General features: G+C 37.2%; 2 protein-coding genes and 1 long non-coding RNA gene across 5 annotated transcripts in view; 2 read left to right on the forward strand and 1 right to left on the reverse strand.

Moving 5' to 3' along the window:
- LOC112156756 (NACHT, LRR and PYD domains-containing protein 12-like) overlaps positions 1-4,678 on the forward strand; it is a gene marked incomplete at its 5' end in the record, with an annotated part of 84,657 nt that extends 79,979 nt beyond the window's left edge. The window contains 5 exons of the mRNA XM_036214676.1: positions 1,257-1,430; positions 2,099-2,266; positions 2,755-2,928; positions 3,629-3,802; positions 4,114-4,678. Of these exons, the coding sequence (XP_036070569.1) occupies positions 1,257-1,430; positions 2,099-2,266; positions 2,755-2,928; positions 3,629-3,802; positions 4,114-4,123 (700 nt within the window). The remainder of the gene's footprint in view (positions 1-1,256; positions 1,431-2,098; positions 2,267-2,754; positions 2,929-3,628; positions 3,803-4,113) is intronic.
- A 3,172-nt stretch (positions 4,679-7,850) lies between these two features.
- Positions 7,851-16,469, forward strand: LOC118599580. The gene is made up of 2 exons (XR_004948987.1): positions 7,851-7,910; positions 13,264-16,469. It is a non-coding gene; the product is annotated as an uncharacterized LOC118599580 (long non-coding RNA).
- A 2,336-nt stretch (positions 16,470-18,805) lies between these two features.
- LOC112156769 (gastrula zinc finger protein XlCGF57.1) overlaps positions 18,806-24,841 on the reverse strand; it is a 7,049-nt gene continuing 1,013 nt past the window's right edge. The window contains exons 1-3 of one of the 3 annotated variants that reach the window (XM_024289115.2): positions 24,445-24,582; positions 22,787-22,941; positions 18,806-22,424 (exon numbers count right to left, since the gene is read on the reverse strand). In XM_024289115.2, coding sequence (XP_024144883.1) covers positions 20,989-22,407 — 1,419 coding nt within the window. In that variant the 5' untranslated portion in view covers positions 22,408-22,424; positions 22,787-22,941; positions 24,445-24,582 and the 3' untranslated portion in view covers positions 18,806-20,988. Of the gene's footprint in view, positions 22,425-22,786; positions 22,942-24,444; positions 24,707-24,841 lie in introns of those variants that run through there. The other 2 variants (XM_024289113.2, XM_024289114.2) reach the window with 2 other exon arrangements.

Here is a 24,841-nt window from a genome sequence, read left to right on the forward strand (position 1 = left end):
CCCGAAGGATAAGATCTTATCACATGTAGTGTAATTTCAATGCAGCAAACCTGGATCGCAGCTTTGAGGTGGTGCAGTTGTCTGATTAATTTTTCTACAAGCTTTCCTTCACCTTATGGCCTCTTCTGACAAGGTTAAGGAAAAGAAGACATAAGGGAATGCTTCCACACTGATGTCTCTTTTTTGTGGCTCTTCTTAATTTCCTGCTTCTGCTTCACAACAGATTTATGTTCAGTAAATATAGAAATGTCTGAAGGAAATCAGAGAAGTCCAAACTCAAGCTGATCACTTTGTTAGATTTGTGTCTCCACAGTATTTTCATTTTTGGTTCAAAAAATTTGGAACAATGAGAATGATTTTTCCAAACAGCACAGAAATAAACTCCAGAGTTCAGATGAAGTCCACATGCAGATGAAATCTTTTCAGTTTTGTACAGATTTCTGTTTCTACTTGGTTTGGTTAATCACTTTATAGACTAGGTATACTCTGTTAATTTCCATTCCAATTTGCATTTATTCTGAAACTTTAATGTTTTCTTAGATTCGGTCTTACTGTTAGCAATTAGGTCAGAACTCTTGAACAAATTTCCTTCTGATTATCAAAATGATTGATTCTTGATTTTAATGCAGTGTTTTTTGTTGCTTTAATTTTTTGCTTTTTAGTTTTCTTAAAAAATAATGGTAGTTGTGTTTTTAATGAGAATAAAGAACCTGTTAATGTCACCAGTGACATACACCCCATAGAATGTTGTACTGATTCAGTCCCTAATTACCGTTAAATGAACTCCTTTCTTTCTGTTTCCACGAATCTGTACAAAACATTCAGAATTCAAAGCTATTTATCATAGTATGTGAACATGCACATATGTGCACGCACACATACAAAGGTGTTGGTGAAACCGTCTGGTCAAGCTGGACTTGCAGCTCCACTGAGGTGTGATGGAAACATCACACCTCAGTGTGATGGAGGAAGGAGGAAGTTTGTTGTCAGTTTGAAGCTTGGGCAAACATCCACTAGATTAGAGTCAATCAGACTGCTGAAGCTTCCTGTTAGAATCAGATGAAGTCAGGAAGTCATTTCTGACAGTGGGCTTGGGTTCAGAAAAGCCCACTTCACCATCAGTATTGACAATAGAACCATCAAAACTCTGCAGTCTGACTGTTACCAGACACATTCATTCACAGAGAAGCTGAGCTGAACATTCAACACTTAATCAATTTTACACCATTCACACACATTTTTCTGTCTGCTTTCAGGTTGAAGAACTGTAGTTTGCCGGAAAGAAGTTGTGAAAATCTGATCTCAGCTCTGAATTCTAACCCGTCCAATCTGACAGAACTGGACCTGAGTGACAACAACCTTCAGAATTCAGGATTTTTTTATCTGTGTGGTTTTCTGGAGAATCCAAACTGCAGGCTGCAGACTCTGAGGTCAGTACATGAGCTGAACTCCTTGAACGATGAGAATGTATCAGATAAAAAAAACTTTATCAAGTTTTACTGGAGAAATTTCTTGCTACAGTCTTGTTTTAAAAAATATAATTGTTTCATTTTTTCATCATCAATCAAATTGGTTGTGTGATGATGGTTAATGTGAAACTGATCTGTTTCACTAATAATCTTGTAATTCTTGTCAAACAGCTTAATTTTTTCTGCAGTTGTAAGGCTGTTAATCACTTTTTTTCACACTATTGCTGTGATAAAAAAAAACTGTTGTTAATTATTTGTCTTATTGCTGTAAAAATAGAACCTGAAATGAATACCATGCACCACATGATATGTCCATTGAGAAAATGTTCAAGTCTGTTAGATCTTCAGATATTCTGAGTTGACTTAAACACACAATGAAATTGAAAATGCTTGTTGAAATGACGTTTGTGAGCTCATCAATTCATGCTAAATAAAAAAAATTATTTCAGTTTCTAATAGTTCATGAATTAATTTGTTCATATATTAATCATTTAATCATTTTGAAACCCATGTGCAGTTTTGGAAATATCCTAATAAAATATCATGTTTCACTGTTCCTGAAAGTCAAACTGAGCTGGAACTCCAGCTGCCATCACTGCTCCTGAACACAATTTTCTGCCTGATTTCAGATTGAAAACTTGCAGTTTGTCAGAAATAAGCTGTGACGCTTTGGGCGCTGCTCTGACGAACAACCCATGTAATCTGACAGAACTGGACCTGAGCCAAAACAACCTGCAGGATTTAGGAGTTTTGTATGGTTTCCTGGAGAGTGGAGACTGCAGACTGCAGACTCTGAGGTTAGTAAAAAAAAGCTAAACTCCCTGATGGATGAGACAAAACATGTCAGATAAAGAATTTCCTTAAGATTTACTGGAAGATTACCATTCCACAGCCATGTTTTCAAAAAACTGAAGACAATTGAGTTTATTATGTTATACTGGTTATATGAAACAGATCTGTTTCACTAATGGTATTTTAACTCTTGTCAAACATTTTCATTTATTCTGTAGTTGTGAAGCAGCTGTTCACTTTTATTAAGTATTCCAATTTTAAGTTTACATCTTTATTTTATTGCTGAAAAAGCCTAATATTTTTATTTTGAACACCTTGATTTGTGTTCTAATTTAAAGTCAGTGGTGCTTTCAGACACAAATAACTGAGCTGTTTGCTGATCTGGAAGAATATCCAGATCAGTCCTGCTGCTGACAGCTTATCTGATTCCAAACAAAGCTGGAACTCCAGCTGCCATCACTGCTTCTGAACACACTTTTCTTTCTGCTCCCAGGTTGGTCAACTGCAGTTTGTCAGAAATCAGCTGTGAAGCTCTGAGCTCAGCTCTGAAGAACAACCCATCTAATCTGATAGAACTTGACCTGAGCTTCAACAACCTATGGGATTCAGGAGTTCTTCATTTGTGTGGTTTTCTGAAGAGTCAAGACTGCATACTCCAGATTCTGAGGTCAGACTTCATGTTTCAGTTGTGTTCAGATCAATATACTAAATTGCAGACATGAGGCTGATGTTCTCCTGCTGAATACTGACCATCTTCATGCTGATTTTTTTCTTCTGACCCTTTGTCCATTCACAGTGACAAATGATATAATGTTTGAATGTTTTCTTTATATCATTTTCATTTTAATGTCAGCTTCCTTCAGGTCCAATCTTTTCTTTTTCCACAAAGGTCAGCAGATGTATCCTTTTTTCTTCCTCTTTACTGCAAGTCTAGGGAAAGTTCCTTTTTATGTGATATGCTGATGTTTGTGAGGAGACAGTGACGTCATGCTGCTGGATGCTGCCCTGAAAGACACATGCTCACATCCTCCACAAACATCCTCACCTATTCATCCACAAACATCTGCTCACATTCATCCATCAAAGCTCCCAGCATCTTCTGACTCTTCATTCAGAGCTGAAGTCATTGATCAGGGATCAATATCCAGCATTTGCTGCTGACACTTCCTCATCACTTCTTTCTCCTCCTGAATGTTCCTGCATGTTCTCCTTCTCTGCTGGATTCTTCTGATCTGCTGCTGCTGCTGCTTCACATCTTTGGACTTTTCTCAAATCTCCAGATCTTCTTCAGTTCTGAACCCTTGAAGAACTAAAGAATGAAAAACATGAACTTTGTCTTTTAACTCAACTATTTGCTCTTGATTCAGATTGTGGAGCTGCAGTTTGTCAAAGATCAGCTGTACTGCTCTGGTCTCAGCTCTGAAGTCCAACCCATCCCACCTCACAGAACTGAACCTGAAAGACAACGATCTTCAGTCTCCAGATGTTCAGCAGCTCCAGGATATGGTGGAGAGTCCAAACTTCAAACTGCAGACTCTGAGGTCAGTAGAGGGTTGGAGTCAGTCCAGCTGCTTCCAGATGTTTGGTCCTAAAGTTAGTCTGAGAGCAAAGATGCAGAGTTTCGTGTGAAGCTGCACTTTCTCAGTGAAGCTCTGAGGAGAATGATGACAGGCTTCAGGCACCAGTCATCCAATCAGAGCAGCAGAAGCTCCAACAGGTGAAGATGACAGGAAGCTGCTGCTCTGAACAGAACTGAAGCTCCTGCTGCTCTTTCTTTCTGCTCCATTACTGACTGATGCACCACGATCAGGAGACAAAACTTCATCTCTGGACTTCTCATTTCTCTTTGCAGATGGTGGTGAATCTGATGTTTGTCCTTTTGGATCAGAGGGTGCCATCATCATCATCTGGTCTGCAGAGATGTTGTTCCTGGAGGTGGAGAGCAGAGTGATGATGGAATCAGAGGAAGTGGAGATGAGTGTCAGAGCTGCAGCATGAACTGATCTGAGATCAGCTCCACTGTCTCTCTCAGCATCAAGTGTACAGTTAATGAAAAAAAAAAAAAAAGTGTACAGTTAATGTGCTGCAGCTCCCCTGGTGGACTGATGGAGAACTGCACTTTATCTAATTTTTTTTTAACTTGTCCTGTCCAACAGCTGAGCAAACAGATAAGAGCTCAATGCCTCTTGTTTTGGACATATTTTATCGTTACAATGGGTCTTCTGACATAAGGTGTATAATTGTATAAAACCATTTTGTAATTTGGGTTCAGCTTTATTTTTATTGGTTATATTTGTATTATTTTTTGTTGTACTAGATAGAAAAGAAGAAAGGGGAAGAGAGAAGGGGTACAAGAGAAAGGTGGAATGAGGGAAAGAAATAGGAGGATGATTACGTAGTAGGAGGGGACTAATAAAACAACAAGTAACAAAATGCTGGAAGATTATCATCATTACTTTCAGGAGTAAATGCAAGTTTGAAGGGCAGGGCCTATCCACACACATACACACACTCAAATGTTACAAGTACACCTGCTGGCTCCAAAAATCTTCACATACTGACATGTCAATATGTACACAATACAACTATAGTTCACACATACATACTTGTGCTTACAAACACATGTAAAGCATTTCATTCTGTCACGCATATTATTAGTGCAAAGGTGAGCTCCCAGCCAGCAAGGCCAAGTGGGTCCCAAATGGTTTAAAAGAAGGCAGAAAACGTGGGCCTCAACTGATTTTGTCTGAAGTTTCTGTGGTGGCTCCAACTGCGTTTGCCCACATTGACTTAAGTGGGGACTCAATAGGTCAGCTCACTATGCTAGCTAGCCACCCAGTGGACAGCGTAGCATGCTAGCAAGCTCCACTTTAGTGTGCTAGCGAGCTCTGCTGTCCACCAGGTGGCTATAGATAATATAGTGAGCCTACGGGGGGAGTTGGCACGCTGAGGCGTAAAGAGCGTGTGGCGGGTATGACACTGACACTAAGACACTGAGAGGGAATTACTGATTGCTCACAGTGATGTCCAAACACCTTCCCATCAAGGGGGCCAACATATCTAAGTTCCAGGCAGATAGGGTGCTGAGAGGACATCTCTTGGTTGCTGGCAGTGATGTCCAAGCAAGCTCCCTACCAAGGGGCCTACATGTCCAAGGTGCAATTAAAACTGAGAGGAGAGGGGCCAAGCCAATCATGCTGCAATCATGGGAGGAGGGCCAGTGCCAAGTACCTCCACCCCAAGGCACATCCCATAAAACTTATAAGATATTTGTAGTTTCAACATAAAAATATATATATGTTTTAGCCTCCCCGGCATCATTTTTATTGAACAAATCCTTTAAGAAAAAAACTGAAACAAGAAACTGTTTTTTTTTTCAACTCAAGTTTTTATTGAGATTTGACTTATCAAATAATATCTACACATGTAACATATACAGCATTTCACAAGTAAGGTTCCTGAAACAAAACAAAATGAAAACAAAGAAAACGGGCAGAACAAGATAAAGAGAACAAAACAAGACAGTGTACTATTGTAAATCAAATTATTATATAAACAAAAAACTGTTTTAAAGTCTTTGCAGTATGTCGAGTAAACATGTTTGCATCCTAAAGGTCTTTAATTTAGTTTATTATTTGATTTCTTTATGTTTCATCTCATTTTCTTGCTTTATGAATTTGCAAATTTAAAAATTATTTAAATCAAGGAGACTATTGTTTTTCCTACTTTTTTCACAATTACTGTCTTTCTTTATTTACTACAGTTTAATATTTAAATGTATTCCAAATGAATTTCATCGTTAAAATTACAAGAGACCTCCTGTTGGTAGCTGATTCCAGTCTCCTCACAATTCTTGTCCTCCTTGACGTCAGTGCAACCTTTGATAGAATTTCCCATTCTACCCGCCTACAGAGACTCTCGGCTATTGGCATTGCTCAGACCACCCTCAACTGGTTTAAGTCTTACCTTTCTGTTCACACTCAATCAAGTTCTTCCACACCCAGCCATCCCCAGTCACCTCAGGTGTACCCCAAGGCTCTGTCCTTGGACCACTCCTCTTCATCATTTACCTCCTCCCACTTGGCAATATTTTAGGAAATTTAATGTACAATCCCACTGTTATGCAGACAACACACAGCTTTATTTATCAACTACACCCAACTCTACTCCTCCACTACACTGCAATCACAACTTGCTTATCTAAAGCTCAATTTTGGTTCTCAACTGATTCATTACAACTTAATAGCAATCAAACTGAGGTTCTCCTTGTTGGCTCTAAATCTGTCTTCTCCAAATGCAATCACCTTATCCTCTCCTGACAATTCACTGGTGTCCTCTTCCCTTGAAGCAAAAAGCCTTGGCATTATTCTTGATAGCTGCCTATCATTTCCCTCTTTTGTCAGTACTGTCTCCCAATCATCGTTCTATCATTTACACAACATCAACCATCTTTGTGCCTCCCTCACTCCCCACATCATCTTTATTTTGGTTTACAGCCTTGTTACTTCTTGCATGGACTTCTCCAACTCTCTCCTCTTCAGCCTTCCCAGAAAACTTCTCCATAAACTCCAACTGGTCCAGAACTCTTACCAAAACTCCCCTTTACTAACACATCACTCCTATTCTCCAGCAGCTTCACTGTCTTCCCGTCCATTAACTACAAAATTCTTTTCTTGACTTTCAAAGCCATTAACAGCCTTCCCCCTGTCTACCTCCTCAGCCTGCTTGTTAGGAAACTTTTTCTGGAAATGGACTGTAAAGAAACACTGTTAAAGAAACTCAGTTGTCAAAACATACTAAAAGATTCAATAAAACTCATGAGTCAAAAATGTATCTTTTAAAGTTTTACTTTCAAGCAAGACAATGGTTACATTCAGTCTGAACACACTGAAGGCTAAAATTTTCCTGAATAAAGATGTCTTAACATAACATTTAAAACACTCAATGATTCACTTAGAAGATTTCTTTATATATTCTTGTAATTTAGGAATACATTAAATTTAATGTAATTAATTCTATTTAGTCTTAGATGCACTTTGTTGTCAAATCTGAGCATTGTATGTTGACAACATCAAAAGAGCCATCATTTCATTTTCCAAGTGTTGTTTTTTTACTTATATTTTTAATTTATTATCTCCTAATTTGAAAGAGTTTTTTTTAAGTATTTTTAACTATACTGTGGTCCACTTAAGGAGTTTACATATTTGTATTTAAATAAAGTTTCATCACGTGACCCGGAAGTAAACAGAACGAGGCGCTAGCAGCGTTAGCTTTTGTTCGGAGGACGGCGGTGTTTTGCTCACGTGGTTCGGTTCCGAACAATCCTCTTTAGCTAAAGTGTCGTAAATGAGTGAATGCGTGTTGAACGTAAAGACAACGTGGCTGTGATTGTGAGACTAGCAGATGATCGGAGCTGCTGCTGTTCAGAGGACTTTGGTGTTTGTTGGAGCTGAAGATCTTCTGCAGCTGCAGGAACCATGTCTTCCCTTCAGTCTCTGAGAGAGTTGATCAGCGAGCGACTAGCTGCTGCTGCTGAAGAAATCTGCAGACTCTGTGAAGGAACCATCGTCCAGTACGAGCAGGAGCTCTGTCGTCAGCGCAGATTGCTGGATATCGCCTGGAAACCACAGCTTCAGCTTCAAGCTTCAGGTGTGTTCACTTCATCAATGAGTATAAGCCCCCCCGTCTTCCAGAATATTCTGGTCCGGGTTCTAGTGGACCGATGGAGGATTCCGGTCCGCCATCTTGTGTGTGAGAGATTATCTAACTAATCACAGATATTGATTAGTTTTACTGTCAATTTCCATAAGCAATGACACAAATATTAACTTTGTTATGTGTGTGTGTAATATTACTATGAACACTTTCAGTGCAACATTCCCCGTACAGTACAATAAATACTGTTGTATTCAACCATGTTAAGACATTTAAACAAATCAAAAGACTGACCCCAGGCTCACACTTCATCCAGTCCAGTCCGGCCTCTGTGGGGTTCAGTATCCATTTTTAGCATAGGTCACGCAGAAAAAGAAGTGTTCTTAGGATGTAACAATCATCTGGACCCCATAAGACAGCGCGCTGAACTTTTTTTTCAATGATTTTTTTTTTTTTTAATTTTCACTGGTGTCCGTGGTAGTGCTGCCCCGATTAGTTGTGACTACGTCGACTATTTTAATAGTCGACAACTAATTTGTTAGTCGAAGCGCCGTTTTTTTGTTTGTTTGTTTTGATCTCAGAACTTCGGTGCACACTTATTGCACAGTAGTGCTAAGTAGGGCTGCCACAAACGATTATTTCAATAGTCGACTAATCTCCGACTATTTTTTTCGATTAGTCGACTAATCGGTTCGTGCGGCGAGTGGATGTAAAACACTCATCTTAGCATCATTATCCTTAAACTTGAGGTCTGTAAGCTATATTCTATCTAAAATAAAGACAATAGTTTATTAATCTTTTAATGAATCTGCAGCTTTTCTCCTTCATTTGTTTCTGGCATTAAAACAAGACTTAAATCAAATAATGCAATCCGAATCAACAACAGAAAACTCTTTAAAACCCTGCAATTCTTTTTTAAAGCTTTAAAACATATATTTAATAAAACATTTATAAAGTATTTCAAAAGCTATTTGCAGATATAAACACACTCAAAATATTTGCTGACTGAGGCCCATTTATTAAAGCGAAACACTAATAACATCTTTGAACTGAAGATATTCCTATACATATAAAACCTGAGGATGCCCATAGAAACAAAGAAAATAAATAAAAAGGGAGAAAATTATATTTTTTAAAAAGGGACAATTAGGGGATGTTAGAATGTACATTAGTACTTTTATTCTTTCACTACCTACATCCACTGCACATGCGCAGACCGATACTTCATATTGTTCAGTTTGGTGGAGAACCCTTAAATCTGTGATACTTCTTTAATGTTGTGGTTGTTTTGCTGTTTGTTGTTGTTTTTGTGACTTTAGGTTACATTTAATTGTAGCTTAATGCAGATAATGTAATGCTACACTTGTAAACTTAGCTCTGGACTTTAGGTGAGCTCCTTCACTTCTGGGACTCGTAGTTTTAAATCGTTCCATAACTGCTGCAGATCCGTACCGACACACAGCCTCTCTGTCTGCGCGGTGAATGTTTCATAATCCGCTCTTCGAACCGGACGACGTGATCCCGGCGCGGAATATGGATGAAGCCTCGGACGAGCGGTTCATTTCCAGTGTAAACTCGTTATCCGCGCCGTCCTCGCGGCGTTTGGTTAGAAGAGCGCAGATTATGAAACGTTCACTATGCAGACAGAAGCGCCGTAGACACGGATCTGCTGCAGATCTTCTGGTTCATCTCCAAACAGCGCAGTAATGACAGCCGCGGCGGAGCTAGCTGTGTTAGCGCCGATGTTAGCTTAGCTAGACGAAGCTCTCTGTTCAGCGTGATCAAACTCCGTCTCAACATGCTTCATCTTCAGGTGATCATTTATCGCCATCGTGCTCTCATGGAACACAATTTCTGTCTTGCAGAAATTACATTGACACTTTTTCCTCTTTTATTTTCTTTATGTTTCCCACATTTTCGAGCGAGCGTGTTGTTATGAGCCTACCGGGAACTTCCTGTTACGTCACTGAGACCGGATTAGCACCACTGCGCATGTGTGACAAAGAGAATGGAAGACCCCCGCAATAGAAGGCGCGAACCGTAGTTTTAAGATCAAAACAAGGAAAAAAACAAACAAAAAACGACGATTCGACGACCAAAATAGTTGTCGACTATTTTAATAGTCGATTAGTCGAATAATCGTGGCAGCCCTAGTGCTAAGCTGGTCAGCAGTGATGTCACAGGAAGTTGTGGGTAGGCTGGGGTATCAACGCTAACAGAGCTTGAAAATGTGGGAAACATAAGAAAAATGTTAGTGGAAAAAGTGTCAATGTAATTTCTGGAAAGCAGAACTTGTGTTCTATGAGGTCGCTGTGGCGATGCATGAACACCTGAAGATGAAGCATGTTGTGACTGAGTTTGATCACGTTGAACAGAGAGCTTCGTCTACCTAAGCTAACATCGGTGCCAACACAGCTAGCTCTGTCGCTGCAGTTTTCTGGGTTTAAATGGATCCTGTTCGGCTGTCATTACTGCGCTGTTTGGAGATAAACCAGAAGATCTGCAGCAGATCCGTGTCTACGGCGCTTCTGTCTGCATAGTGAACGTTTCATAATCCACGCTCTTCTAACCAAACGCCGCGAGGACGGCGCAGATTAGAAATTTATACTGAAATTAAACTGCAGCAAACAGCATAGTAACCACAACATTAAAGAAGTAACACAGATTAATGGATTCTCCACCAAACTGAAAAATCTGAAGTAGTTTGGGTCTGCGCATGTGCAGTGGATGTAGGTGTGAAAGAATGAAAGAACTGATGTACATTCTAACAACTCACGTTTTCTCCCTTTTTAAAAAATATACATTTCTACAATTTTTTAAGATGCAATGTCTCTAAACTCTTTGTGTGTCATTAATGTTTTCCTTTTATAAATGGGCCTCAGTGAGCAAGTGAGTGTTTTTGTATCTGCTAATAGATTTTGAAATACTTTATACATGTTTTATTAAATATATGTTTTAAAGCTTTAAAAAGAATTTCAGGCTTTTAATAAGTTTTCTGTAGTTGATTCAGATTACCTCTGATTTAAGTCTTGTTTTAATGCCAGAAACAAATGAAGGACAAAAGCTGCATGATTCATTAAAAGATTAATAAACTATTGTCTTTATTTTAGTTAGAATATAACTTAAAGACCTCAAGTTTAAAGATAATGATGGTTGGTTGATGATAATCGTTTGTGTTAGCTCTAGTCCGTGGCAGACATAAAATCCTGTCCACTTTTGTCTTTGTAGGGATCACACATCAATGTAAGGCTGGGGTCATCTGGACCCGATAAGAGAGCATGAGGGTTAAATAAAATTATCACAGTGAAATGGAATTGTATTAATACTTTGTTTGGCTATTTGTCCATTTATCAACGCGGTGTCAAATAGGGATGCCATGATTAGTCGACTAATCGACTATTAAAACAGTCGACGACTAATTTAATAGTCAGTCGTTACTTTATATTATATGGAGTCGGAGTATGATAACGTTAAAAGTTGTAATGGTGTTATGATAGCTTTTTGGACTATTTTGATATTTATTAAGGTTTTTAAACCATTTTTGAGTTTAGCTCAAGTTTACTACATGCTAGCTATTTTGCCCAATTTATGATTTTTTTGTCTGTTTTTAGGCTAATTTGGAGTTTAGCTAATATTTCAGGTACATGCTAACCGTTTTGGCTAATTTAGGCTTTTTCAGTTTATGCCAATTTGACATTTAACTAATACTTTAGCTGGCAATCAGCTTCAGCAGTTTCAGCAATTTCAGCTATCAACATCAGCGTTTTTTTAGCCATCAATTTCAGCGGTTTAACTATCAGCGTTAGCATTTGTAGCAGCCAAATTCAGCTTACAGCATTCACACTAGCATTATCGCAGGTAATGCTATATCTAGTTTATAGTTAGTTTAAAGCTAATGATGGTTAAGATATGTGCTTTACATCCAGTTTGCGCATGACCCAATTAGTTGACTAATCGGAAAAAACTATTCAGTGATTCTCCTGCTCCTTTCTGTACCTTTTGCGGCAAGTAAACACTCAATCACATTTTCAGTGTGTTAAATTGGAGTTAAGCTAACATTTTAGCATTATGCGAGCTGTTTTTGGCTAGTCTAGACATGTTTCCAGTATTTTTGCTAATTTGGAGTTAAGCTAACATTTTAGCAAAATGATAGGTGTTTTTAGCTAATTTATGCATTTTTCCCGTTCTTAGCTAATTTGAAGTTAAGCTAACATTTTATGCCTTTTTTTTTTTTTTTTTTTGCTGATTTAGACATGTTTCCAGCAATTTGGCTAATTTACCATTTAGCTAATATTTTAGCAAGCTTTCAGCTTCGGCATTTTTTCAGCTAATTGCTCTGGTGTCTTCAGCGGCCAAATTCATATTACAGCATTCACACTTGCATTATCACAGGTAGTGGTATATATCTAGTTTTTAGTGTGTTAAAAGTTAATGATTGTTAAAATGTGTGCTTTACATTCACTTTTCGCATAACCCGAAAATACAACCAAAAATTTCATTTTAAATGAACATATTTCTTTGGGCCGCATACATGAACAGTTTCTGTTGATGGAGGTCCATCACAGACTTCACAGCTCCATGATGTGACCTCTCATGTCGTCTTACAGACGGCGTCTGTACTACTGTGTGCCTCTGTGGCTTCAACGTCCTGGCAGCCGTAAAATTAAGAAAAAGAGCACTGCTGTCCATTTGACATTTTTCCTTCCTGGAAATATATTTATGTTTTCTTTTTATTTATTTCTGTTCTTCCAGTTTTTTTTCTTTTTTCTCATAAAATCTCCTAATTGTTTTTGTGAAAAATAATACAAGTGTTTTTGGTGAAGTTTGATCCAGCTGGATCTCAGGTCACCTGTCCACTCTGAACTGCTCACCTCTTGTAACAGCGGTGGGCTCGACTTTCGCGGCGAACCACAGCGTTGTCGCAATTTTTAGACAACGCCGGTGCTCGTTGTAGTAGAATACTCATGTTGGACCTCATCCCAAAATAAAACGATTAATTTCCTCGTTGTTGGATTTCTAATGGCAGACAGCTCCGTTTTGCTCCGCCGCCTCACCACTGACGCGCTGCTCTGGATCGGAGCAGTCAGATCGATGTTCGTCGTCCGCCTGATTTATTAAAATTAAAAATTGCTTTTGTACAAAATGTACAAATAAATGCCATATTCTTTTTAATTCAATAAAATCTCAATTACAGATTTTTTTTTTAAAAGTTTAGGTTTATTTTAGGCAGAGTTTTATCACGTTGATCTCAGAGCTGCACAGCAGGACGCTTGAGGGCGTCCGTCAGTTCCAGAAAGTTTAAAGTATTAAAAGACTTCTTCTTCTTCTTGTGTTTGTGTTCCCTTAGTTCCCCCCCAGCATTGCAGGACTGAAGAGGGAGATCTCTGCAACCAACAGAGGGACTTCAGAGTGGAACAGGAGGAACCAGAATATCAACAGATCAAAGTAGAGCAGGAGGAAGCAGAACTGCTACAAATTAAAGAGGAGCCAGATGAACCAGAACCTCCACAGATTGAAGAGGAGCAGAAGGAACCAGAACCTCCACAGATTGAAGAGGAGCAGGAGGAACTTTCCATCAGTCAGGATGAAGAGCAGCTTGTTTTAAAACAGGAGACTGAAATCTTGATGGAGATTCCTACTGATAATCATAATGAACACAGTCAGAACAGAAGAGACATAATTCATGTCCAAAATGTGGACACATCTCACACATCAGAAAGTCAGTGGGACTCGATTGAGTTTAATGGACGACGTTATGTCTGTGAGAGATGTGGTAAATTTTTTGGTTACTTGTCTCAGTTCAGAAATCACATGAGAACTCACACAGGAGAAAGGCCTTTTTCTTGTAATGAATGTGATAAAAGATTTAGCAGTAAATATTACATGAAAACACACATGAGAACCCATACAGGAGAAAAGCCTTTTTCTTGTAAAGATTGTGATAAAAGTTTTACTTCTAAAGGTAGCCTCAAAACACATGAGAACTCACACAAGAGAAAAGCTTTATCCTGGTAAAAAAAAGACAAATCATTTAGTTTGAATTGTCAACTTGAAAAACAAACGCAGCAGAAGTCTCATGGAAAAGACGAAAAGGGTTTCAAAAGAAAAAAACGTTTATATAGCTGGGAATTGATAAGAGAAAAAAAATGAATCGCAAACTTGGACAACAATTAATAAAATTAAAGATGAATTCTGATTAATTTTTTTAACCGTATTTGCCGACCACTTACTATCTGCAAAAAAGTAATCTTGAAATAATTACGAAATTAATTTTACATGACATGATCACGCACCAGACCATAGATGAAATAGTCTGCTTTTTGTGAAAATGCGATCTAAATTAAAAAAAAAAAAACATCAAGATTAAAGTACTAAAAACCAATTAAATCTTTTTTTATTTTGTAAATAACTAGTGATACACGATATTGACTTTTTGCAGCAGATACTGATATCCAATATTTTCTGGCCTCTTGCAGCTGATACAGATACCAATAACCAACTAATATTTTTTTTAATACTTGAGAAAAAAACATTTGCAAGTACAAAATGAGAGGATATGGATCTTATGTGTTCCATCACATTTTCAGAACTTGTTTTGTAAATAACTTGAACAACAGGTAGTACAAACACTATTAGCTTTTCAGCCTGCTAAACATCTGTAAATAGAGAAAGTGCATTTTAATGGTCAGAACAAATGTTAAGACTTTAACTTAAATAGCAATGTAACAAGGACATTTTCAATACAAATATTCCCAATATAATAACATGCAAAAGAAATACTTTGATCTCTAAGTTCAAAATTACTGCTTTGTTTTCAACCGATGTGCAAAATGAATAGGTGCTCATAGAAATGAATTTCTCAAAAACATAGGCATAGGCTTGGACCTCTCTGCTGTTTGGTGTATGTAGCGCGGTGTTTGGACAGACCTGATATATTTGGTGTTTAAGTGCAGTTGTTCAGGGTTTTACAGATATTAGTCCTTGGAAATATTAGTTTGTTAATGAACATTTTGTTGTGGAGCAGTGCAACGTTTACTGAGAAGTTTACTGAAACATTTTAGTGATTTTACCATGAAGTTCTTCATTTAAGAAAGGGGGATGTAGTATCAGGACGTAACAGGGTAGGAACCTTTGTGTGTGTGATATATGTTCCCTGGGGGACGTTCACTAAAGAGGAACCTGTGCAGAGCTGCAAGTAGGCTCTGAGATTTCTAAAACTCGGCCACCTGAGCAGTTACTGGTGTTCCCGCCATTAAAATAAACTTTTTTTTACATCTGAGACAGAGCGCGCTCTCTTCATCTACTGTGGATAAACAGACACTTTGGACCTCTTTGCCAGCGGGTTGTGCCCTCCGCCGTACGTTAGTTGTCCATGTGTCAGTGGAGGGGCGAGACCAACCCCTTCCTCATGCAGCTCAGCTCAGTGAGGGAGAGATGGAGAGATCCGTCTGTCTTTGTGGTGCATGTGGAGGCTGCGCTGTTGTGGGGTCGCTACAGTGGCACCGTCAAGCTGGACCAATGAGTCTGAAGCTTTTGGGGTGAGCAGACAAGTTGTAACACAAGTAAATACAGAGTGGTGAGGGAGGAAGTTTAACCCTTTAATTATCAGCCCATTCTATCGGCTAATTTTTCTCTTATCGGAATTATCGGTGTGACGTCATAATGTCCATTACCGATAATTATCGGTAACCGATATTATTGTGAAACCCTATAAATAACTATGGTATCAGTGGGAAAAGAATCCAATAAGGTGTTTTAATGCTCACTGTGGAAGACTGCACTGCTTAGGGAGAGAGAAACACTGCTACTCCAAGTGGTGCGATTAATTTGTGTTAATGCGTTAATCATAATTTGTTAATTGCATGCATTAATGCGTTAACATGCATAGTTTTTTTTTCTTTTTTTTTAGAAAGAGGTTGCAATTTAATACAGAACAGTTTTTTTGACCTCTTTATTGTTTGTGTATTACAGGTAAAAGTTTTATGTGTCAGCAAAACAGAATCAAAATGAAACTTGTAGAAAATAAGAGCTTCTTCATTTCCTGGAAGTACCATGGTGCTCAGGTTTGTTTTTTATTTTCTTGTTGGTGTAATAGAAGATAATTCTGTCTGACAATGTTCTTGTTGAAAGTAGCAGAACTCATTATTTCCTCTGGATCAGACACTCGAGAAAAATGTTTTCATTTATTCTAAATCTCCAGGTTTGTAAGCTTAAATCACATTATCACAGTTTGTATATATATATATATATATATATATATATATATACATATAAAAGCTTGTTTAAACCTTTTAATTGTTTTGTTTTTTTTTAAGTCTTGTTGCTAATAGAATCGTTAGACACTATATCCTCTGTTTTAAATAAATCCTGTCTGGGGACTGAAGGCCACAGACATGCAGCTGTGAGGAGAGGATGAACTCTTGTATATATGTGTCCAAAATAGTATCACTGATTGTGTTGTTCAAATTCAGTATGCAGAGTAAATGTAACCATTGTGTGTCTCCTCTTTTCTTTTCAAGTAAAATACCAAAATATACGTTTTTTTACTCTTGAGTCTTATTGAATCTTTTGTCAAACCGGATATGAAGTAACAGCATTTTGTTACAGTGAGTTTTTAGAAAGTTACTGACATAAACGATCCTTCAAGCTGGATTTGCAGTATTCGGACTGCTGGAATCCCTGGGATTCATCAGGGAAAAACGGTCTGAGGAGGCGTTGAAATCCCCTTTAAGAGACGGTGGGGTCTTGTTAGAGTAAGCTCTGTAAATACAAACATAAAATTAGAAACGAGGCGCGAGTCTGAATGCAATTTCAGCTCTGAACTCTGTAATCATAGGACTGTCGTTTTGAGAGGCCTAGGCTGGTCTTCACTGAGGCCTTATTTTAAACAGTTGTCATCTTTGAGTAACAACTTCCCTCCAGATCTTCTCCTCCTACACGGAATTACCCCCCAAATCAGTCGTGGTTTCTGTCTTCAATCAAATGATTGGAACATTTTTAGTTATGACTGGTTAGAACATCTAAAGTCTACCAGCCATATTAGATTTCTACGAGCCAAACATTTGTCTGATAAAAAAGTTGCATGTTTATCAAAACTGTTTGTCAAGTCCTTTTACCCCACTTGAAGGGGAAGGCATCAAATAGAAGGAATAGCAGGACTCCACTCATGACTCCAGACTCATAACTTGTTTCACTGTTTTATTTGAATTTTCTTCTTTAGGAATGATTTTCTCTTTTTTTTCTTAATTTGTGAGTATTGTTATGAGTTATCAAGGTGGAAGCAATCAAGGTGAAAAACCTGTACACACAGATAGAAATTATGATGAGAATTTTTTGTTACAATTAACAAATAACTATAAATTGTTAAATATCAAACAACAATATTGCAAGAATTAACATAGAAAAAAAATAGATTAGAACAAGAAAGTAACTTAACATAACACTGATTTACAAACAATTCACATCCGGAAAAATATCTGACACGCGACAAACAGCTGATCTGACACCGCAGCACACAACCGATCAATAGCACCCCGCCCATTCGCGTATTTCCGCATCTTACCGGCTGCCTCTCCACTCTTTTAGATGCCTTTAAAGATGCTCCGCGAGGTTTAAGGAACGGCCCCAACGCTCGTCTACCTGTTGGCGTGTCCGATCAGAACCTTTTCTCCCGCGCCACGTCCAAATCACTACGTGCCTGCAGCCGCGCTGACGTGGTGACGCAACTTTTGGTTCCCGCCTGTCAAGTTCCCCTTTTAAAATCAGAAGCATGAACAACATTTCTAAAGTATTCTTTCTATTCCAATTGCACTTATGTATTTTTACTTTATTTATTTATTTACCTTTTAAATTTTTTTCTTCTTTTTTTCTCATTTACGTGCAATTACGTGCGTTTTGACTCAACACCGTTATTCCCTTTATTTTGAAAGTTTCAGTTCATAATTATTCTCTAGCAAAAACAAAACACTGATAATAACTGAAAGTGTAATCTTATGTCAGGTTTTATAACATGACATATAATATATATTTACAATTTTTTTTAAGAAACTGACTTTGTTCAAATCCCAAAAGTTGTTTTTCAATCATAGAAGATTAAAGATTAAAACTAGTGAACAACAATAAAATAATTATTTTAAAGCTGTTGTTTTTTCAAACTTATATAAAAACATGCTTATTTAGAAATATATGCCACATTTTTGCATAATTGCGTGTAGTAGTTGTGAGTCACAATGAATGGAGCCCCAAATGAGTGTGTTTGTGTAGGAAATTTAAACTTTTATTTTATTTATTTATTTTATTTGATGTCTGTTTAGGGGTTCTGTACCAAGGCAATAAGCAGCAGAAATAAATACGCTTTTTGATGAGGTTAAGGGTTAATAGTGAAAGCAGAACAAAAACACTCGGTGTTTTGGTAACATTTTAAATGAGATGCTGCAAAACACTCAGTATAATGTTGACAAGGATGGTTAATACATTTGTTAAACTTATAAACGGTTTATTATTATGGTCTTTGTAGACAATGGTCTCCATCTAGATGGTTATAATTATTAATATGTATGTTAATAAACCTTGTTTGGTTAATTGTACTAATAAATGTCTTATTAATAACCGGTAATGTTTGTTAATAAGTTAATAACGCTTGTTAAGGAATCTTATATAAAGTGTTTCCAATTTTTTTGTAGTTCTTTAAATCTATCTGACTCAAACCTCTTCATCTCCACTTAGGTCGAATAAATGTGAGTTTAATAGTTTTTATTTACTGCCAATAATTATTTTAAATCTGTTGGGACTTTACTCCAGCTTCCCAAACCAGCTGTGAACTACAGGCTCCATTATCTTCTCCTGGTGACAAACTTTTATATTTGATTACGTCAGCGTTTTTTAAATCATTCTTTTTATTTTTTTAAACATAAATTTCATTTCCCATCATTCCATCTGTCAGGAGAAAACTGCAATGATGTACAAAAATAAAGTTATTGGAAATACCTTGTCTGCTGCATGACCTATACTGTGCTGTGTGCATTGTGGGTAATAAAGTTTTGTGCTACTTGCTGGATTCTGGTTGTTAAAAGTTGTATTTGTCTTGATTATTTATCATCGTGGTTTGGATGTTTCATGTCTTGGTATTTGCACCATAGTTGAGTTGGTTCTTCACAGAAGCCAATGTCCCATTAGGCCAACTGTAAATTAAATTTATTTTTCCATCATATTTATGACAACTTCCTTCATTCCTTCAGTCACAAACACACTGTGGTTGTTTTTTCAGCTTTTCTTTTCATACTATTAAACCTGTTGTGAGATATTTGTGGCTCCATCATGTCTGTTTTCACTGAAGTCTTTGCTTGTACGTATGTGGAACACACTGTGAAGAAAAACACACAAAATTACATTTCAGTTCAGCATTATATATTTCTGCTCAACAGACCTAATGGTCAAATAAAATCAAGAATACGTCTTTCTGTGTGATCTGGATTTTTAGATAAACGTGATATTTGATGTGATGTTTTTCATAGATAATACAATTTAAACAAAGTTCTTTAACTCTCATGAAATAGTCCTTTATCCTCATATATTTGTCTTTTATCTCTTAAGTTTACATGCAGTTTTGTAACCGAAGTGGAGGATATCAGCCAACTTACCCTTAAACTTACCCGGGTGTGTCACATACCCTGTTTTCCTGAATAGACCCCAGCTTTGGAATCTGCAGAGAACCAACAAGCAGCAGAAATCCACACTTCTGACTGTTCACGTCCACTTTATTCTTCACAGTAAAGATTGAGACAGAACACTGACAACTAAAAAGAACAGAGAAACACTTCTAATCTCTGATCCAAAACAGGAATCACAACAACAAGAGACAGAAACACCAGTCTGTTTCTCTATCCACCTCCTCATTACAACATTTTCAGTAAGATCTTTTTCTCTCTAAATGGGCTCTGGTAGCAAAACTGGTACCATTTTGAACCGGTACATAGTCAGTTTTTATCAGACCGATCAGTTTCAGCCCTAACGCCATTGCTTAATGGAGTTGCAACAGACAAGACACAGCGTGCATTGCTTTGTTTAAATGAGTTCTAAAAAGACCGGCCTTCTCACACCCTTTGTCATCACTGCTTTTCCTGGTAAAAGTTCATATTGTGCCAATAATAATAATGTATCTGACATAGAACATAAAAATTATACATTAATATAAAATATACATTTCTATATACAGTGTTATCATTCTTTCAGGATGAAACAGGCATATAAAATATTTTTAAGGCATGGTAACATACACATAGTCTTAGTATACACTACAACCACACATTTCCATGTACAAGTACATCTAAGAAGGAATTCATTTTGGGAAAATTTGCACCATAAGTACCTAGACAACATGCACATCGTCTTCATATAAACTGCAACCACAATGATAATTCAAGATTTTGCTCTAATAATTCAAACCAACACATTTCCATGTACAGGTACATCTATAAGAATTCAATTTGTGAAAATTTGCACCATATTTCGTCAGCAGTAAAGCCAATTGTCTAGTATCTTCACACATGGATCGAAATGTATTCATTCTTTTTTGCTTTTGATAATTGTGGCTTAGAGATGATGAAAACCTAAAATAAACTGTCCTCGAGAGATCAAATATCATTAAAACTATATAAAATCTTTATTTCTACATATTGAATAATCATTTGTGTCTCCCTCAATTGGAAGTACTGCATAATGTGGTATAAAGGCCAACAGCCACTCAGTATATTTGCAATGACAGCTCAGGTTGCTATGAGACCAGAAGTTTTAAGCATTAAAAATGTATTTTGTTCTGGTGCAGAAGTTGACCTCTGATCAGCAAAGTTTAAAATTTACATTAAATCATTTAATTGTTTGACAAGGAAAATACTCCAGCCATGCAAGTTTCCATGTGTCTATTGATACTACATACCGAGTGAAACTTTCAAACATGCTTCTCTCCAGTATGAGTTCTTGTGTGCTTTAAGATCAGATACATGATTTACACTTGGACCAAATTCTTTACAAATGGCTTCTTTTGTACGAGTTCTTGTGTGTATTTTGAGACTAGCTACAAGACTAAGACTTGAATCCCATTCTTTGCAAAAGGCTTCTCTCCTGTATGAGTTTTCATGTGTGATTTGAGATTAGATATATGGCCAAAACTTGTACCACATTCTTCACAAATAAAAGGCTTTTCTCCTGTGTGAGTTCTCATGTGTGTTTTGAGATTAATTACTTGACTAAAACTTTTATCACATTCTATACAAGAAAAAGGCTTTTCACCTGTGTGAGTTCTCATGTGCATTTTGAGATGAGATATACGACTAAAACTTGCATCGCATTCTTTACATGAAAAAGGCTTTTCTCCTGTATGAGTCCTCATGTGTGTTTTGAGATGAGAAATTTGATTAAAACTTTTATCACATTCTTTACACGAAAAAGGCTTTTCTCCTGTGTGAGTTCTCATGTGTGTTGTTAGATGCGACATATGACTAAAACTTGCATCGCATTCTTTACAACAAAAGGGCTTTTCTCCAGTGTGCGTTCTCATGTGTGTTTTGAGATGACAAGAACGACTAAAACTTTTTTCACATTCTTTGCAAGTAAAAGGCTTTTCTCCTGTATGAGTTCTAATGTGTGCTTTGAGATGAGATGTACATTTAAAAGTTTTGTCACATTCTTTACAAGAAAATCGATTTTCTTCATGCATTCTTATGTGAATTCTGAACCGAGACATGTTACAAAACTTTTTACCACATTCTTTACAGATATAACACCTGTCATCAGACCCAGTTCCCATGTAGTCAGAGAGATCACTAATTATTTTTGAGCTTTCACCAAACTTTAGAGAGGAAGGTCTTTTGTCATTTGGGGATTGTTTGCATTTCTTCACCAAAGACTTCTTAGGATTTTTTCTAACAACAGAGTCACACTGACTCTCTAACATGTGAGAGCTGGCCACACTTTGGACATGACTTCTGTCTCTTCTCTTCCTCCGATCTCTGTTCTGTGGCTCTGTCTCTTCATCTAGAGTTGATGTTGATTCTTCATGTTGGTTTCCTTCTTCATCCTGACTATCAGTTTCTTCTGAGCTCGGTTGATTGTTTAGATCTGCTTCACTGTTTTTATTTTCCTCTAAAGTAGGAATCTCCATCAAGGTATCAGTCTCCTGTTTCAGATCAAGCTGCTCTTCATCCTGACTGATAAAGAACTCGTCTGGCTCCTCTTTAATTGTCGAAGGTCCTGGTACTCCGTGTTCATCTCCAATTTGTGGAGTTTTCCGTTCTTCCTGCTCCTCTTTATAATGTGGAGGTTCTGGTTCCTCCGGCTCCTGTTTATGAAGTGGAGGTTCTGGATCCTCTTTCTCCTCTTTGAAATGAGGAGCTTCCAGGTCCTCCCGCTCCTCTTTAAAATGTTGAGGTTCTTGTTCTTCCTGTTCCACTCTGAAGTTCCTTTGCTGGTTGCAGAGATCCTCCTCTTCAGTCATCCAATGCTGGGGGAGGACTGGAGGACACAAGAAAAAGGTTTTTGAAATGTTTCACGACTTTGTGAATAGTCAAGCACCAATCACATTTTTTATATTCTCACTCAGAATATGCACAATTTAAAATTTTTGTTTAAGAATGAAATTCCTTAGTTTAAACACTAAATCAAATTGACCAGAGAATTTTTTGAAAATGAAATATCTTTATCATTTTAATTAATTTACATAATGAGCGGTGTTGAACAAGAAATACAAAAAGTCGTTTGAGAATTCCTTTTATATTTCATTTAAGAGACAAGTAATGCAGGTACATTTTGAAAATGAAAAAGCTTTTCAAATATTGACTTTTATTTTGAGATATGAGTCACAAACACTTCCATACTCTCAAGGCTTTTGTCCTGTGGTCCCTCTGAGCATGCATGTTATCCACACTAAAGAACGGGAAAGTGGACCCCTCCGGCCCAGACGGAACTCATGCAGTTGAGCACAACAACGATCCATGGGCCAAGTGGAGGCTGATGGGTTTGACTCAGCTGTCTGTGGAAGATATTAAAGAACTGTGTCTATTTGGATTTCTGATGATCAGATTTCTCACTGTTGGGACTGGAGGATTTCTGATTAATTGGTCTGTCTGAAAGCTGCAAACAGTGTGTGGGGAGTAGGACTATGAATCTTAGGGTAACTCATGATATGATGCGATTCACGATGCATGGCTCACGATACTGATGTATCTCGATATGGCAAACATTGCAATAATCAATATTAAAACAAAGGTCTAATTTTATTCTCTTTAAAAACTTTTTTGAACAATTTAAAAACAATATGTTAATTTAATGCCCTTTCTAAAATAAAAATAACAATTAATACTAATGTGTTTTTACAATAATAATATATATTTTAAGGAAAAACATAAACAAAGCTTCAGTTAAGAACTGAAATGCAGAGAATATCAAATGGCCTTCTCAGTTCAAAGAACTAAAAATGTGAAAATAAAAATTGCTGACCCCGATAGATCTTATCTAACTTTAATATTTTAGAGTGATTTGGATTAATTAGTTATAAAAACCTGAAAGCTATTGAAGAAAAACGCGTACATTTACAGTAAAAAATTGACAAAAAATAGAAAAAGCATCCAAAGTGAATCTAAATTGCTGACCCCGATAGATTTTAGCTAACCATAATATTCTAGAGTGATTTGGACCAATTAGGGATAAAAACCTGAAAGCTATTGAAAAAAATGCGTAAATTTACAGTAAAAAAATTACTACAAATAGAAAAAGCACCCAAAGTGAATCTAAATGGCTGACCCCGATAGATCTTAGTTAACCTCAATATTTTAGAGTGATTTGGTTCAATTAGTCATAAAAACCTGAAAGCTATTGAAGAAAAACGCGTAAATTTACAGTAAAAAATTGACAAAAAATAGAAAAGCCTCCAAAGTGAATCTAAATTGCTGACCCCGATAGATATAATCAAACTTTAATATTTTAGAGGGATTTGGATTAATTAGTTATAAAAACCTAAAAGCTATTGAAGAAAAACGCGCAAATTTACAGTAAAAAAAATGATTAAAAATAGAAAAAGCATCGAAGGTCAATCTAAATTGCTGACCCCGATAGATCTAATCAAACTTTAATATTTTAGAGTGATTTGGATCAATTAGTTATAAAATCATGGAAGCTATTGAAGAATAAGGCATAAATTTACAGTAAAAATTTGACTAAAAATAGAAAAAGCGTCCAAAATGAATCCAAGTTGCTGACCCGTATAGGTCAGAGCTAAAATTTCATATTCTAGAGTGATTTGGACCATTTAAGTATAAAAACATAAAAGCTATTGAAGAAAAACCTTTATTTGTTGATGGTAAAACTTTAATTTGTTGACGGTCCCTAACTACGCCCAGAGCGAATGTCTGTCAAATATCCAATATCCAACTAACTTCACCTCGGTCTTCTAGTTAGGAGCCAGAAACCAGTTCAGACGAGATAAACTAAGATGTACGTGAATCTGTCAGTCTGCAGGAGGATGCAGTGAGCATACCGACAAGGTGGAGCTGAAGCTGCGGGTTCCAGTTTGAATCCATCAGTCCGCTCTGACCACAGAGCTCCTCCTGGTTCTGGACGATGGTTCCTTCAGCAGCAGGAAGTTGTTCTCTGTCAGAATCTTCCTGAGGTTCTGAAGACATGGTTCCTGCAGCTGCAGAAGATCTTCAGCTCCAACAAACACCAAAGTCCTCTGAACAGCAGCAGCTCCGATCATCTGCTAGTCTCACAATCACAGCCACGTTGTCTTTACGTTCAACACGCATTCACTCATTTACGACACTTTAGCTAAAGAGGATTGTTCGGAACCGAACCACGTATCGCTACATCTCTGTAGAAACCTCACGAACGTCCCAACGAAACACCGCCGTCCTCTCAGCACAAGCTAACGCTGC

The sequence above is a fragment of the Oryzias melastigma genome, linkage group LG2 (genome assembly GCF_002922805.2).
Source record: "Oryzias melastigma strain HK-1 linkage group LG2, ASM292280v2, whole genome shotgun sequence".
In the NCBI taxonomy this organism is placed as follows: Eukaryota; Metazoa; Chordata; class Actinopteri; order Beloniformes; family Adrianichthyidae; genus Oryzias; species Oryzias melastigma.